The sequence below is a fragment of the Urocampus carinirostris genome, chromosome 3, assembly GCF_059441175.1.
Source record: "Urocampus carinirostris isolate Australia breed hairy pipefish chromosome 3, RoL_Ucar_1.0, whole genome shotgun sequence".
Taxonomy (NCBI): domain Eukaryota; kingdom Metazoa; phylum Chordata; class Actinopteri; order Syngnathiformes; family Syngnathidae; genus Urocampus; species Urocampus carinirostris.
This window is the reverse complement of record NC_142351.1, coordinates 49,114,893-49,129,079: the sequence shown is the minus strand read 5'-3', so window position 1 is coordinate 49,129,079 and position 14,187 is coordinate 49,114,893. Positions and strand designations below refer to the sequence as shown.

General features: G+C 39.7%; 1 protein-coding gene across 2 annotated transcripts; it reads left to right on the top strand.

Moving 5' to 3' along the window:
• The first annotated feature begins 219 nt into the window (after positions 1–219).
• Positions 220–7,964, top strand: LOC148369943 (cyclic nucleotide-gated channel alpha-3-like). Of its 2 annotated transcripts, none has more exons than XM_088332193.1 (7): positions 220–549; positions 2,553–2,639; positions 5,145–5,201; positions 5,320–5,442; positions 6,046–6,147; positions 6,220–6,326; positions 6,397–7,964. In XM_088332193.1, the coding sequence occupies exons 2-7, from the start codon at positions 2,566–2,568 to the stop codon at positions 7,752–7,754; spliced, it is 1,821 nt and encodes a 606-aa protein (XP_088188319.1). In that variant the 5' UTR covers positions 220–549; positions 2,553–2,565; the 3' UTR covers positions 7,755–7,964. The 2 variants fall into 2 exon arrangements, with proteins under 2 accessions (XP_088188319.1, XP_088188318.1); XM_088332192.1 differs by lacking the exon at positions 220–549 and adding an exon at positions 880–1,171.
• Positions 7,965–14,187: the final 6,223 nt, after the last annotated feature.

The window sequence follows — 14,187 nt, the reverse complement described above, 5'->3', positions numbered from 1 at the left end:
ATCGCTTACTTTCTCTAGAAATGAATGAGAACTGAATGTGTTACAAATATGATAGACTTACTTTAATACTTATGGAAATACTGGTATCCGTGTGCGGTGACATTAGGCTAGCGTGCTGGAGAGCATCCCGAAAAAGCTAGCCTAACAGGGCACGCCTAGTAAGTTAGAGGAAAATAGTATTGTTTGGACGCCGGACTCCCCGTAGTTAGTTCTTTTTCCTTCTGCTTTGTGGGACTCTTTTTCCGACGCACTATACAATAGAACGGCCCCAAGCAGGCAAAATTACACAGTGTGCCTTTAAGACTAACGACATACTGCCTTGAAATTTTGCTGACAGTCATACTGAATGCACAAGAGACGAGTGACGATCAGCATCACAAAACGGGCAGGCATGTTCCGACCCATCCACCACCCGTGGGAGCTCACGCCAGGGTTTATCAATGTCATGTGAACAGTGACGTGACCTTTTATAATTCAATAAACTTCCAGGATCCAGACATCAAACTTGCACGATGACCTCCGAGGTTTGGAGAAGCAGAAGGGGAAGGTGTAAGTAGCTACGTTCAGATTAGTTCTAGCTGCTAATGGATTGTCCTACCGCTGAGTCATTTTAGGCCTACACGCGTTGTAAGAGGCTTTACCTGGACTGCAAGGGATATAAATAAAGTGGCAGCTCTGACAAAAGTCAATACAGATCATATAATGTATTTCGATAACACCAACTAAGTGAAAGCTGTATAACGTAGTCTTTACGATAAAATGTTGGGAATAATGTTATAAAGTGCAAAAGGAAACAGACGACTAACAGAAATTAAACTCATTAAAATCATTAAAAACATCAACAGACAATCTTATTCGCATTATCTGCAGAACGAGGAAGCAATCTAGAAAAATCCGTGTTATTCAGTTTGGTGTCTCTTTGCGATCTGTTTTTCCTCTTTGAGTCCCCTCCCTCTGCCACCTGCTGCCTCCTCCTCACATCTATGCAATTATAAGAGTTCACGATCATATAAAGACAGGATCCCTACGCCTTGAAGCCATTGTTCCCCTCTTTCTTTATGGATATATCAAAACATCCAGTGATTTGATAGGTCAGAGGCCATTCAGAACCGAACGCAAACATGGAATTACTACAGCTCCGGGATAAACCTTCATGCGTCGCTAAATAAAGGTAATTCCATGCTTATTTTTTTCTTTATTGAAATTTGCAAAATAAAAATGTAAAGCAACCCTTGCCCGTTTGACAGACGAATAAGCCTAAAGATCTAATTTTAGATGCAATGATCCATAATCTGGCCAAGAAGGATTTGAGCAGGGACTAAACCTAAACGATCTTTATTTTGCAAACATCGTGCAACGGTGGATCGAAAGTACAGTGATGAAAATGCATTTTTACTTGTATCTCAAACACTATTATTTCGCAACTAGTTTCTTGATCAGAAAACAAGTTTTCTTGATATCATGTACGTATCCCTTAACCACGTTCGGACTTTCACAGAAAAATGGCATACTTAATTGATTTCATCGGTAGTGTTGGGAATATCGGCGTTATAAATAACGCTGTTACGTAAAATAGCCTTCTTTTATCATTAACTGTGTAATCTAAGTAGTTGTTTTACCGCAGTTACAATGCTCTTACTGTTATTGATGGTTGCAGTGTGTTTACTTTGGCTGCAGAACGCCAACAGTGGCGTGTTCCCGCACACCTGACGCTGTTTCAGCAGCACGGTTTTCCGCTCTACTTCGAGTTGTTTACGTCACGTCTTTTTGGATCATGTCACCATTCAAAATAGCGACTACCATATAGTTGGATAGCGATTACTAATATAGTAATTACTAAATCGCTGCGAGAAAAGGCAGACGAGCGCCGATTAAAACGTCTCTATTAGAAGTGAACCGAAGGGAGCCGGCTGCCCATCAATCAACGGCTGGTTCCGTCCGAGACACCTATTTTCTTATGATTGGTCGATAAGCACTTTTGGGGATTCTGTGTCGTTGAGTTTAAGGTCGTTGAGCACATAAAGGTTCAAATTGAGTTTGGTATTTTATCTTTTTTGTAGATTTATTCACATTTTAATTATATTTCCTGAGTTTTTCTTCGATTTGAGTTTATTCTTTTTTTCTTCTCCTATCTGTTCTTTATTTTCTCCCCCTTTTTTAAGTCATTTTGTGCATAACGTTATAAAATAATTTGTAATGTAGGGATCAAAGCAACAAAAACAACCTAAAGAGCCGAAAATAAAAATGGTCATCGAAAAATAGTCGGAATTCCCATTTCTTTAAATACACTACAATCATATTTGCCCAGAAAAGTTTCAATTTCTTTGACATACTACTTATTTTTAAAGTAACAGAAATAGTTGCTTTCCCTGGCAACCAATTACTTCTACAATACAGTAATTCAGTTACTAACTCAGTTAATTTGTGGAAGAAGTAGTGAGTAACTAAAACTATTTACTTTTTTATAATAACGTGCCAAACACTGTTCATTAGTACAACACACCCCACCACACTCACATCCTTAATGTGAGGATTTTGTTCTGTTTTGCAAGGTTGCCTCGAATAATGTACTGCAATAAAAGCAGCAGCAGACCAACAAAGTTCAGTATGAGCAACGACAAAACAAACATGAAGAAGAGGTAAGCTGCTCGACTATGGAATTGAATTTTTTTTTGTGCTGTTTTATCTATGAAAATAAAATGTGGCACTGGAAGAAATAGTTGTTACAATTCATTTCAAGTGTAGCCGAGGTATAGAATTGAAGTAACAAGTAAAGTAGCAAGGGTCTCAGTAGGCTTCAGAGTTGTTTTTTGTCACTCGCAGTTAAAAATCACAGACGAACTAGGTGTGAAACAAAACGGCTGTTTTTTTTTTGTCAACCATGCAAAACTGGAACTTTAAAAAATGCTATGCAACCATTTCATTGGCTCTTTGGAGGTCCTACTAAAGAACAAAGTTATGTATGATATAGTATGATTATATTTCTGTACTGGTACTGTATTCCAAAACAGTGTAAAAGCTAAAGCAGTGATTCCCAACCTTTATTGAGCGTAAGCACACTTTCACACTTTTTTCATTCAAAAACTTCCTGGCACACAGTCTGTTGAAAATGTTTAAAACTGAATTGCTGGCACCAGTTTTTTTGTTTCTTTGTAGGTTTATACTATCACTTGTCCAAGACACACCACAGAAAATGGTGCCTCTACGACCCGTGTGGTTAAGGCATCCAACCAACCAACTATCATGTTACCTGACACTGACAGCATAACGTTTTTTCCTACCACTTTCGTCACTGGTTGCTGTAATTTTGGATTTTGCTAAAAAAAAAAATCCTGTTTATTTTTTTTCCAAAAACAATACTTAAAATAAACAGTTATATCTACTAATGGGACAAAAATGTTTTACTACATTGCCATTTTTTAATTTCACAAAATAATAATTAAAATCAGCAAAATTATGTGCAAGATATTCAATTGGCTTGCCTTGTTTTTTTTTTGTTGCAACACAATTTTAAACAGCTAATAAGGTATTAAATATTTCCCTGTGGTACCTTATGTACATGTTAAGTTTAGTAGACTCTAAAAATAAAGCGAGGAGACATCAATGGATTTTGGAGTTGCAATAAGAAGCAGGAGAGGGGCTTTCAGATAAGAGAATTTCTTCCCTTCCGAAAGCCCTCCTCCAAACACCCTTTTTTTATTGAATATTCAAAGTTACAAATAGAGCAAACTTAATGGCTGTAGAATATCAAAGAACAGCTACATGATTTGCTGATAGCGACACTGAGGCAATAGTCAAAACAGCAAAAGACAGTGAGTCATAATAAGGACCTGGCATCCTGCGAAATCTATTGAAAACCGAAGAAAAAAGTAGTAATCTGCTGCCACCTAGTGATTTTGATCAATGTTCCTGTTAACGGGTTGATCGCTGGAAGAAAGCAAAGATAGAATAGAATAGAATAGAATAGAATAGAATAGAATAGAATAGAATAGTATAGAATATACCTTTATTGTCATTGTTACAAAATGGGTTGAACATATTGTGACAACGAAATTGGACGTGGCACTCCAGTTTCACATATAACAGTGAGGATAAAAGAAAACAAAGAAGATAAAGGAACAAAGAAGATAAAGGTTATAATTTACACAATATTTACACAAGAAGTGAGGGCATGTAGGATGTTACATACAGTTTTGGGATCGTATTAGGCAATATGCGGTAGTGCGAAATAGGCAATATTGTGCAAAGTGAGCATAGGCACGAATACAATTTTATCTGTATGAGGTAGTGTGTTTGCAAGAGTTTATGTTTGTTGTGCGGTGTGCGTTAAGGGTGGTAATGGCTCTGGGAAGAAACTGTCTCTGAGTCTGTTTGTATGAGTTCTTTTGTTTTAGTGGTGTTCAGTATGAGGTGGTTTTTCAAACACCACGTTGTCAGTGACTTCACCTCATCCCTGTACGCCGCCTCGTCCCCTTCAGAGATGAGGCCGACCATGGTAGTATCGTCGGCGTACTTAACAAATGAGGTGGGTCGGTGAGCAGTCGGAGGTGTATAGGGTGAAAAGCAGGGGGCTCAGTACACATCCTTGGGGGGAGCCAGTGCTCAGTTTTAGGGTGGGAGAGACGTGGTTGCAGAGTTTCACGGACTGTGGGCGGTTTGAAAGGAAGTCCATTATCCCGTGGCAGATGGAGGAAGAGAGTCCTAGGTGAGAGAGTTTCTCCACCAGGATATCCGGGATAATGGTATTGAAGGCTGAGCTGAAGTCCAGAAAGAGCATTCTGACGTATTTCCCCCGGTGGTCCAGGTGTCTCAGCACGGTGTGAAGTGCTGTGTTTATGGTGTCGCCATGTAGGCAAACTGGTGGGGGTCCAGTGTGGGGTGGCAGGGAGTCCTTGATGTGCTGGGACGCCAACCTCTCTAAGCACTTCATGACCACAGGCGTAAGTGCAGTGAGAAGTAAGATACTGAAGAATGACATGCTTTTATGCAAAGATAAAACTGGACAATTTCCTGTGGCACACTAAACAAGGTCTCGTGGCACACTAGTTGAAAAGCACTGGGCTCGACTACATTGATACATAAGGCAACCAAATGGAAAAAAACATATAGATTTACGTTAAAAATAAAATGTTTTGTCCTTACAGCCATTTTCAGGGGCCTCTGGTTGCACAGAACATGAACAACTGCAACAACAATGACGGGTAAGAAGAGATTGTATTTTCTTAAAATCATAGTTTGGTAGTACCATCCGTTATTGTAAAATTCTGTGGAAAAAATGGGCGTGAGTGCGCCTGCAACAATATGCATCTTCTTCTTTAGCAAAAAAGATGACAAGAAAGAAGAACCCAAAAAAGATGATAAAGACAACAAGAAAGACGATAAGAAAGACGACAAGAAAGACGATAAGAAAGACGACAAAAAGGATGATAAAAAAGAAGAACCGTGAGTTTCTTTTACTGTCATCATAAGAAATATACATATTCTGGTTTTGAATCAAAACATCTAATATGCATTTAGCTCCCTAAAATGATCTTTCCTTATGTTACATTGCCTAGGACATCCAATGTCTGGTTTGATTATAATCAAGAATTGAAAAGAAACAACTTCTATTTTGTTGTTATCATTTTAAAACGTTATTGCGTGTTTATCGAGCACCATGTCTCATCTCATTGCAAACAACGTTTGCTATGTTAATATCAATGACAATAAAGACAATTCCAGTTGTATTGGTCAGTTATGGCAGCATCACACGGACACACGTCAGTGTGTAATGTTTCAAAACAAAGACCACGAATTTTAACAACTCGTCTTTTGCAACAAACGCGGGAAAGAGATGAGGTCTGCACGCTTCTATTTTTTTCCTTTTGGAAGTAAACACCACTCATCAGAATTTTCTCTGTCAAAATAGAGATTTCTGAGACACCTTATGTGATGGCAAAAGCACCACTATACTAGTTGAACATGTCTATTTCATTAGAATTGGAATATGCAATAAAAATGGGAAATTTGTTCAGTGTTGCTTTAAATATGTACTGCCTTTTACAGAAAAGAGGTGTGGATCATGGACCCTGCCACGGATACATACTACTACTGGATAATGACCATGTCCATCCCAGTCTTTTACAATCTGATCTTGCTGATTGCTAGGTCTGTACATTTTTCTTTTCAGTATTGAGGTTTTTTTCATAGACTTTGAACGTGTTTGTCTGTGTGCTTCAGGGCTTGCTTCAATGATTTGCAGAATAACAACACAGTATTGTGGATAGTTTTGGACTACATCTCAGATGCCCTATACCTCATCGATACGTTTGTGAGAACCAGAACAGGTTGGTGATTATTCTGCAGTTTTAATTTACAAAAACTTCAGCCAATAATCGTGTTGTTTTTTTGGCACAGGGTTCCTGGAGCAAGGATTGCTCGTACGAGATAAGAAGGTTCTAAAGGAAAAGTACATAAAAACGCGGCAATTTCGACTGGACATCATATCCATAATTCCCACCGATTTTGTGTTCATATATGTTGGAATAAACAATGCGGAGTGGAGGTTTAATCGGCTCTTTAGGTCAGCCCGACTCTTTGAATTCTTTGACCGAACTGAGACTCGGACCAATTTCCCAAACATCTTTCGGATCGCTAATCTTGTACTTTACATTATCATCATCATCCACTGGAACGCGTGCATCTATTTTGCAATTTCTAAGGTCCTGGGCTTTGGCTCAGACACTTGGGTTTACCCGGCCACGAGGAACGAAGAATTTTTAACCCTCACCAGACAGTACATATACTGCTTCTATTGGTCCACACTGACCTTGACCACTATTGGGGAGACACCACCACCAGTCCGGGACATCGAGTACTTCTTTGTCGTGGCCGACTTCCTCACTGGAGTTTTGATCTTTGCTACAATCGTAGGCAATGTCGGTGCCATGATATCTAACATGAGCGCCGCTCGAGTAGAGTTCCAGGCCAAGATCGACTCCATCAAACAGTACATGCAGTTCCGAAAGGTTACGAAAGACCTTGAGGTCCGAGTGGTCAAGTGGTTCGATTATTTGTGGACAGAGGAAAAGACGTGCGACGAGAAGCAGGTGCTGAGGAACCTTCCGGATAAGCTCAAAGCTGAGATAGCCATCAATGTTCATTTGGAAACTCTAAGCAAAGTGCGTATTTTCCAAGACTGCGAGGCAGGTTTGCTGGTGGAGTTAGTCCTTAAACTTCAACCGCAAGTTTTTAGTCCTGGAGATTATATATGTAAGAAGGGTGACATCGGAAGGGAAATGTACATTATCAAGGAAGGAAAGTTGGCTGTGGTAGCAGACGACGGAGTCACTCAATTTGTGGTCCTCAGTGATGGGGCCTATTTTGGTGAAATCAGCATTTTGGGCATTAAAGGAAGCAAGGCGGGAAACCGGAGAACAGCCAATATCCGTAGTGTGGGCTACTCAGACCTATTTGCCTTATCCAAGGACGACCTGATGGAAGCGCTCACAGAGTACCCTGATGCTAAGACTGCATTGGAAGACAAGGGGCGGGCCATCTTGATGAAAGACAACCTCATCGACGAGTCGCTTGTGGCCGCTACCGATGCAAAAGACTTAGAAGCTAAAGTGAATGCGGTTGAAGCCAGTCTGGAAGTTATGACGCTCAAGCTAAAGAAACTAACAGATCATCACGATTCGTCCCAACGCAAGCTTAAACAACGACTCACTAATCTGAAAAATCAGGTCCGAACCATCAACGTAGCTGATGATTAATATGGCTTTGGGTTTGTTTGGACATTTTGTAGATAGTTTAGTGCCCACTTATTTCATTTATTGTATTTTTCATGACGAGTTTTGGTCTTTGTATTTGGTCTGACCTTTGTCAGGTTTGATATCCTTCGGACATTTTATTTGTTTTGTGCGCCCTTGTTCGTTTGTTACGTTGTTCCTGGTTTTGTTGATAAATACGATCCTTATTTTGAACATACCTGTCTCAGTTCCTGCTTCCCCTTCACTTTGATCCACCTTTAAACCATAACAGTTCCACCTGAGGAGCTTGTGGAAGTATTTAGATTTCGATATCTGATCTGAAATGTGTAAACCAGAGGTTTTCAATCTTTTTTTTCACTGACGAATACCAAATGAAGTACTTTTTTCTTCACCAAGCATCCCGAAGAGTGCAAAACCTTTCTTAATATTAATTTTGTGGGGAAGAAGATTTATGAGTGCTGTGCAATCTTTGTCATATGTATCAATTATTAGAAAATTATTCTAGAGGTGGTCTCACATGATAAAATAATTCTTAAGAAAATTATAAAGATTTGTAAAAATGATCACAATTGTATGTTCTCTTTTGTGTCAAAAAGCTGTGTCCTCAAAAAGCAATTGGTCACAACAAGATCAGGGGATCGTGTATTTGTAACCTGCGCAGTGCTTTCAGACATTTTGTGATTAAGGGCTATACAAATAAAATGTGACTTGAATTGACATAACTATCTCAATACCAATCCTATTTAAATGGAAAATAGATGTTTGTTTCAGGCTTCAAAGTTTGAAAAGAAAAAACTCTTTCCAAAGAATCAACATGTGGGACATAAGAATGAATACTTTGTAGAACTGTCTTTTGCTGCATCCATAGCCACAAGTCTTTTTGGGTATGTCTATAAGTTTTGCACATTTTGGAAAGAAATTATTTGCTCATTCTTCCTTGCAAAACAGCTCAAGTTTGTTAAGGTTTATTGGTGATCATTTGTGCACAGGATTTTTCAGATCTTTCAAAAAATGCTCTATAGAATTGAGGTCTGGACTTTGGCTTGGCAATTCTAACACCTCTTTGTTGTTTTTTTTAAACCATTCCATTGTAGATTTTGCTTTAAATTTAGGGTCGTTGATTTAGGTGAACCTGTGCCCCATTCTCTGGTCTTTTGCATAATCCAACAGATTTATTAGGCTCTATCCATCTTCCCATCAACTTTAATGATCTTCCCAGTCCCTGCTGAAGAAAACCAGCCCCAAAGCATGATGCTTCCACCGCCATGTATGACATGCTTTCAGGATGATGTGCGGTGCTACTCATTCTGCCTAAAATGTTCAATTTTGCTCCATGTTATTTGTGTATCCCATGTGGTTTCTTGCAAACCCCAAACAGGCCTTTTAATGGGGTTTTTTTTTTCCAGAAAGGGCTTTCCTCTTGCCATTCTTCCATGACGGGCAGATGTGTGCATAGTACGACTAATAGTCGTCTTTATGCAGTTTGTCCCACCCCAGTTATGTATGCCTGCAGGTTATCCAATGTGATCATAGGCCTCTTGATTGCTTAGCTGATTAGTTTTCCTCTTATTTGAGCTACCCCAACTTTATGTCTTTTTATTATTCTTATATTTCTATTTTCCTTCCTAAAATAAGTATTACAGGTACTATTTATTGAATGTATAGGTTTTATTGTTATTATACATCTATCTCCCATTTTCTTATTTTATTTATTTACTTAGTAAATAGACTAAATGACTTAGTCATTATAGTTTTCTGGATGGTGTGAATGTGTGGCTGAATGTGTTGTTTAGGTGGGAAATTGAGCATGGTTCACATTGGGTTTTTTGTTTTTGTTTTGTCTTGAGGCGCCCTCTGCCAGACAAATGTGGTAGTACCAGCATCGAGGGCACCGCCAAAAAAAGGCGCTGAAACTTGTTGCCCCTGCTTTAATAATTAATTTTATCGATTCGTTGTTGCCTCCCAAGTCAATTACACCCCTTCGATAATGCGCTGTTTGATTGATCTTTTTTTCCATTTCAGTCAATCGGTGTTTGAGATGTACTCTTTTATAGCATCTTCTTCTGTGCTTCTTACCTTAACATTATTTTCTACCTCTAGTCATCCTGCTACTCCACATGTCAACAGTATTCCTGTGATATGGAATTCGGGCCACATCTGCCGTCATGCAAGGCACAAGACCCGGGACTGGCAGTATAATCTTGTGGAGGTTACCACTAAGGTTGCCATTAAGGCTCAAAACTTGGGAAAGGGTTCAGTTAAGTCCACAGTGCTGAAGCTTGGCCTTCTGAATATTCGATCACTAGCCTCCAAAACTTTACTTGTCGATGACCTTATTAATGAACACAATCTTAACCTTATTGGCCTTAGTGTGACCTGGTTAAAACCAAATGAGTTTGTAGTGATAATGAGGCGGCAGTAGCTCAGGAGGTAGAGCGATCGTTTTAGGATTAAGGGATCCCAGTTCGAATCCCGGCTTGTCCGTGTTACATGCCGAAGTGTCCTTGGGTAAGACACTGAACACCCAATACCCCCAATAAGCAGGTTAGCGCCTTACATGGCTGCACAGATCACGGCCGCTATTGGGAAATGTGAAGCACAATGTAAAGCGCTTTGGGAAGTCATTGACTTGAAAAGCGCTATATAAATGCAGATCATTTCATTTCAGATCATTTCATTTCTCCCCCTAACTTTGTGAGTTCGCACTTGGCACGACCATGCAAAAAAGGTGGAGGCATTGCTCTTATATCGGAAAGTAAGTTGAAATTTACTCCTGGTACCCCTACTGTTTTTAAAAGGTTTGAAGCACTTGTTATGTGGTCCTTAATGTCAACACCAATTTATGTAGTTGTTGTGTATCGCCCACCTGGACCATACTCAAATTTTTGGGATGAATTTTCTGAACTGTTAACAGACTTATTAACTTATGTGGACAATGTTGTAATTATTGGTGATTTTAATTTTCACATAAACTCCCCATCAAATTCACTTGCAATTGCTTTTAAGTCACTGATTGATACATTTGGTTTCAATCAAATAGTTGACGTGCCCACTCATAAAGATGGAAACACTCTAGATCTTGTTCTGACCCGGGGCGTTGTAGCCTCAAATGTTACAGTGTTACCGTATCCTAATGCCATCTCTGATCACTATCTTGTTAAGTGTGAGGTGCTGTTTAATGTTTACTGTGATAAGGAAAATTTAGGCTTTAGCAGTCGCAATATCTGCCCTACAACGGCATTAGCTTTAAAAGAACTGCTACCTACAGTACTGCAGCCTTCCCTTCGTACACTGGGTCTGTTGACTCACTTACAAACAACTTTAATGCTACTTTGGTTAATGTTCTTGATTCTGTGGCGCCCCTAAGGCATACATTTCGACCTAAGAAGCATACACCTTGGTTTACTGAAGAAACCAGGTCACTCAAACAAGGTTGCAGGAAACTTGAAGGAAAATGGCGCACTACAAAGCTGGAGGTCTTCCGACTGGCCTGGTGTGACAGCTTGCTGAAATATAAAGTATCTCTTGCCTCAGCTAAAGCATCGTTTTTCTCTAAGATTATTGTTAAACATAAAAATAATCTGAAATTTTTGTTTGACACAATGGCGAAACTTACCAGACAACAAATTAACCCAAATAGTTATACTTATTCTGCTAATGACTTTAGTTAAGTCTTTTTATTAAAAAATTATATAATCAGGAATTAAATTTTAAATGAACGCTCTGCAACCTCCTCCTACCTCAAAGATGTGGAGGTGTTAGGTAAGGACCGTGTCGGCGATTGTTCAGAAACATTCTCCAGTTTCAATGATTTGTCCCTTGATAGTCCAACACAGATGGTCAGTAGGGCCAAACAAACTAGTTGCCTGCTTGTTCCGTTTCCAGCTTCACTGGTGAAGGATGTGTTTCGGATCTTAGGACCATCAGTTTTAAATATTATTAATATATCGCTATCCTCTGGTATTGTTCCTGTAGCCTTCAAGTCTGCCGTCATTAAACCCACGATAAGCGACCTAACCTTGACCCAGAAAGCCTAGGCAGTTATAGGCCTGAGTCAAATCCGCCATTTTTTGCAATATTACTTTGAAAGGTCGTTGCACAGCAGCTAAATGACTTCATGTCAGAAAATAACCTCTTTGAAACTGTCTAGTCAGCATTCAGGGCAAATCACTCTACTGAGACAGCCCTGGCTAACGTAACCAATGATCTCCTTTTAGCAATAGATTCCGGTGCCTCATCAATGTTACTGCCGCTGGATCTCAGTGCTGCTTTTGATACTGTCGACCACAACATATTACTTGTTCGTCTAGAATGCATTGGTATCTCAGGAACTGTACTCTCGTGGTTTAGGTCCTACCTGTCAGACAGGATGCAATGTGTTAACTATGGCAATCTGACCTCTAAACACTCTTATGTCCCCTGTGGTGTTCCACAGGGCTCTGTACTTGGCCCCCTTCTTTTTAGTATTTATATGATTCCGCTTGGTGACATTATCCGCAAGTATATTAGTTTCCATTGCTATGCAGATAACACTCAACTGTACGTGCCATTGGAGACAACTGGACAGTTAAGTTGTAGAAATCTGGAGGCTTGCCTTACTGAGATTCAAAGATGGATGTCACTTAATTTTTTGCGCCTTAACCCGGAAAAAAACTGAAATGTTGATTATTGGTCTATCTCACTGTCATGAGTTGTTTTCAAACACTGCCCTGAACCTAGACAAATATAATATCACCCATAGTGACTCGGTCAAAAATCTAGGTGTTGTATTTGATCCTAATGTGTCGTTTCAGTCACACGTGAAAAATATTATTAGAATAGCTTTCTACCACCTCCGTAATATTGCGAAGGTTCGTTCGATGCTGTCTCAATCAGATGCAGAGGTTTTAATTCATGCGTTTATTACTTCTCGGCTTGATTACTGTAATGTATTGCTTTCTGGTCTCCCGATGTCTAGCATCAAAAGTTTACAACTGGTTCAGAATGCGGCAGCTAGACTTTTGACTAAGACCAAAAAGTTTGAGCACATTACTCCTGTATTGGCCAACTTGCACTGGCTCCCAGTCCACTTAAGATGTGACTTTAAGGTTCTCTTATTAACATACAAATGTTTGCATGGACTTGCACCCTCTTATCTCTCTGATTTGATTTCCCCCTATGTTCCTGCACGGAGTCTGCGCTCGGAAAATGCCGGTCTACTTGTGACTCCAAGAGCCAAAAAGTCTGCAGGCTTGAGGGTGTTCTCCATCCGGGCCCCGGTGCCTCCGGAGATAAGATCTGCGACCTCAATGGAAGTTTTTAAATCAAGGCTTAAGACACACTTCTATTCCAAAGCTTGTGATTGATGCTGACCTCATATTCCGTATTGTCCTGTCTTTTTCCGACTGCCTGCCCGGTGGTGATCCGAAGGAGAAGGACGATTTGAGACGAGTCAGCGGAGCAGCGTTTGACCTGAAGCATGTCAACGCCTGCATGGACCAGCTGGCCGAGATGGGAAGCTGCGTCGTGGCCGTCATAGACTTTCTGGACTAGTTTACAGGCTGGGGGCGTCGTTGCTGTCATGCACTTTCCCGACAAATTTTCAACATCTTACCTGGTGTTTACTATGTTTGTGTACTGTAATGCTAAATGTAATTCACCCTGGTCATCCTGAAAGGGGGATTACCACTTGTGAGGTCCCTTCTCAAGGTTTCTCTTTTTCCTCACGCTAAGGTTTTGAGTTGTTCCCTGCCCACATGTTGGTTTAAGATCAGGTAATCGTATCATTGTAATCATGTGCAGTCCTTTGAGACATTTTTGTGATTAAGGGCTATATAAAAAAATGTGACTTGAATTGAGATTTACCATATCTCATTTTATTGTGATTTTGTCAGTTTTACTTAATTTTTCTGACCATGATGATTGATCGCAAGAAAGTTAGTGATGAGGGAAGGAAAAGTGGAAAACAGTGAAAACAATGATTGAGTCAAAGGAAAAGATTACGATATACAAAGATGGTGCATGAATGTCTGCCATTGAAGCACTGCGGGATGGTATAATAAATGGTTCAAAATGTTGTATTTTTAGCTTTTTACCACTATAATAATCGTTATAACCTGCATAATAGAAAACATATCATTGTTTGAGTAGACATTTGTTAATACTTTGAATTTCCTTGAGTACATGGCTATTTTAAATCAGTGTTAGGGGGTCGCTTATACAACAATGCAGTCTTATATGTGAATAGTGCTTGAAGTCATTTTTGGTTTTGCTGGTCAAAAAAAGTGAATATATCTGCTTTAACCACACAATTCTTTCATTGGATACCTGAGAAGTGGAGTTTTTTTTTATTGATTTGGGTGGCAGCTTGCCATCACGGTGGAATGGCAAGTCCTCAATTCAGACCAGTTGAGAACCAGTGCTGTAGTGTATATATGTTCACACATTGACGACAAAA

What these genes read in the sequence shown, in the direction of transcription:
- LOC148369943 (XM_088332193.1), top strand. Translation starts at nt 2,566, where the DNA reads ATGTACTGCAATAAAAGCAGCAGCAGACCAACAAAGTTCAGTATGAGC. An exon ending in AAAACAAACATGAAGAAGAG is followed by an intron (nt 2,640 to 5,144) that starts GTAAGCTGCTCG and finishes TTGTCCTTACAG; the next exon opens with CCATTTTCAGGGGCCTCTGG. An exon ending in GATGATAAAAAAGAAGAACC is followed by an intron (nt 5,443 to 6,045) that starts GTGAGTTTCTTT and finishes TGCCTTTTACAG; the next exon opens with AAAAGAGGTGTGGATCATGG.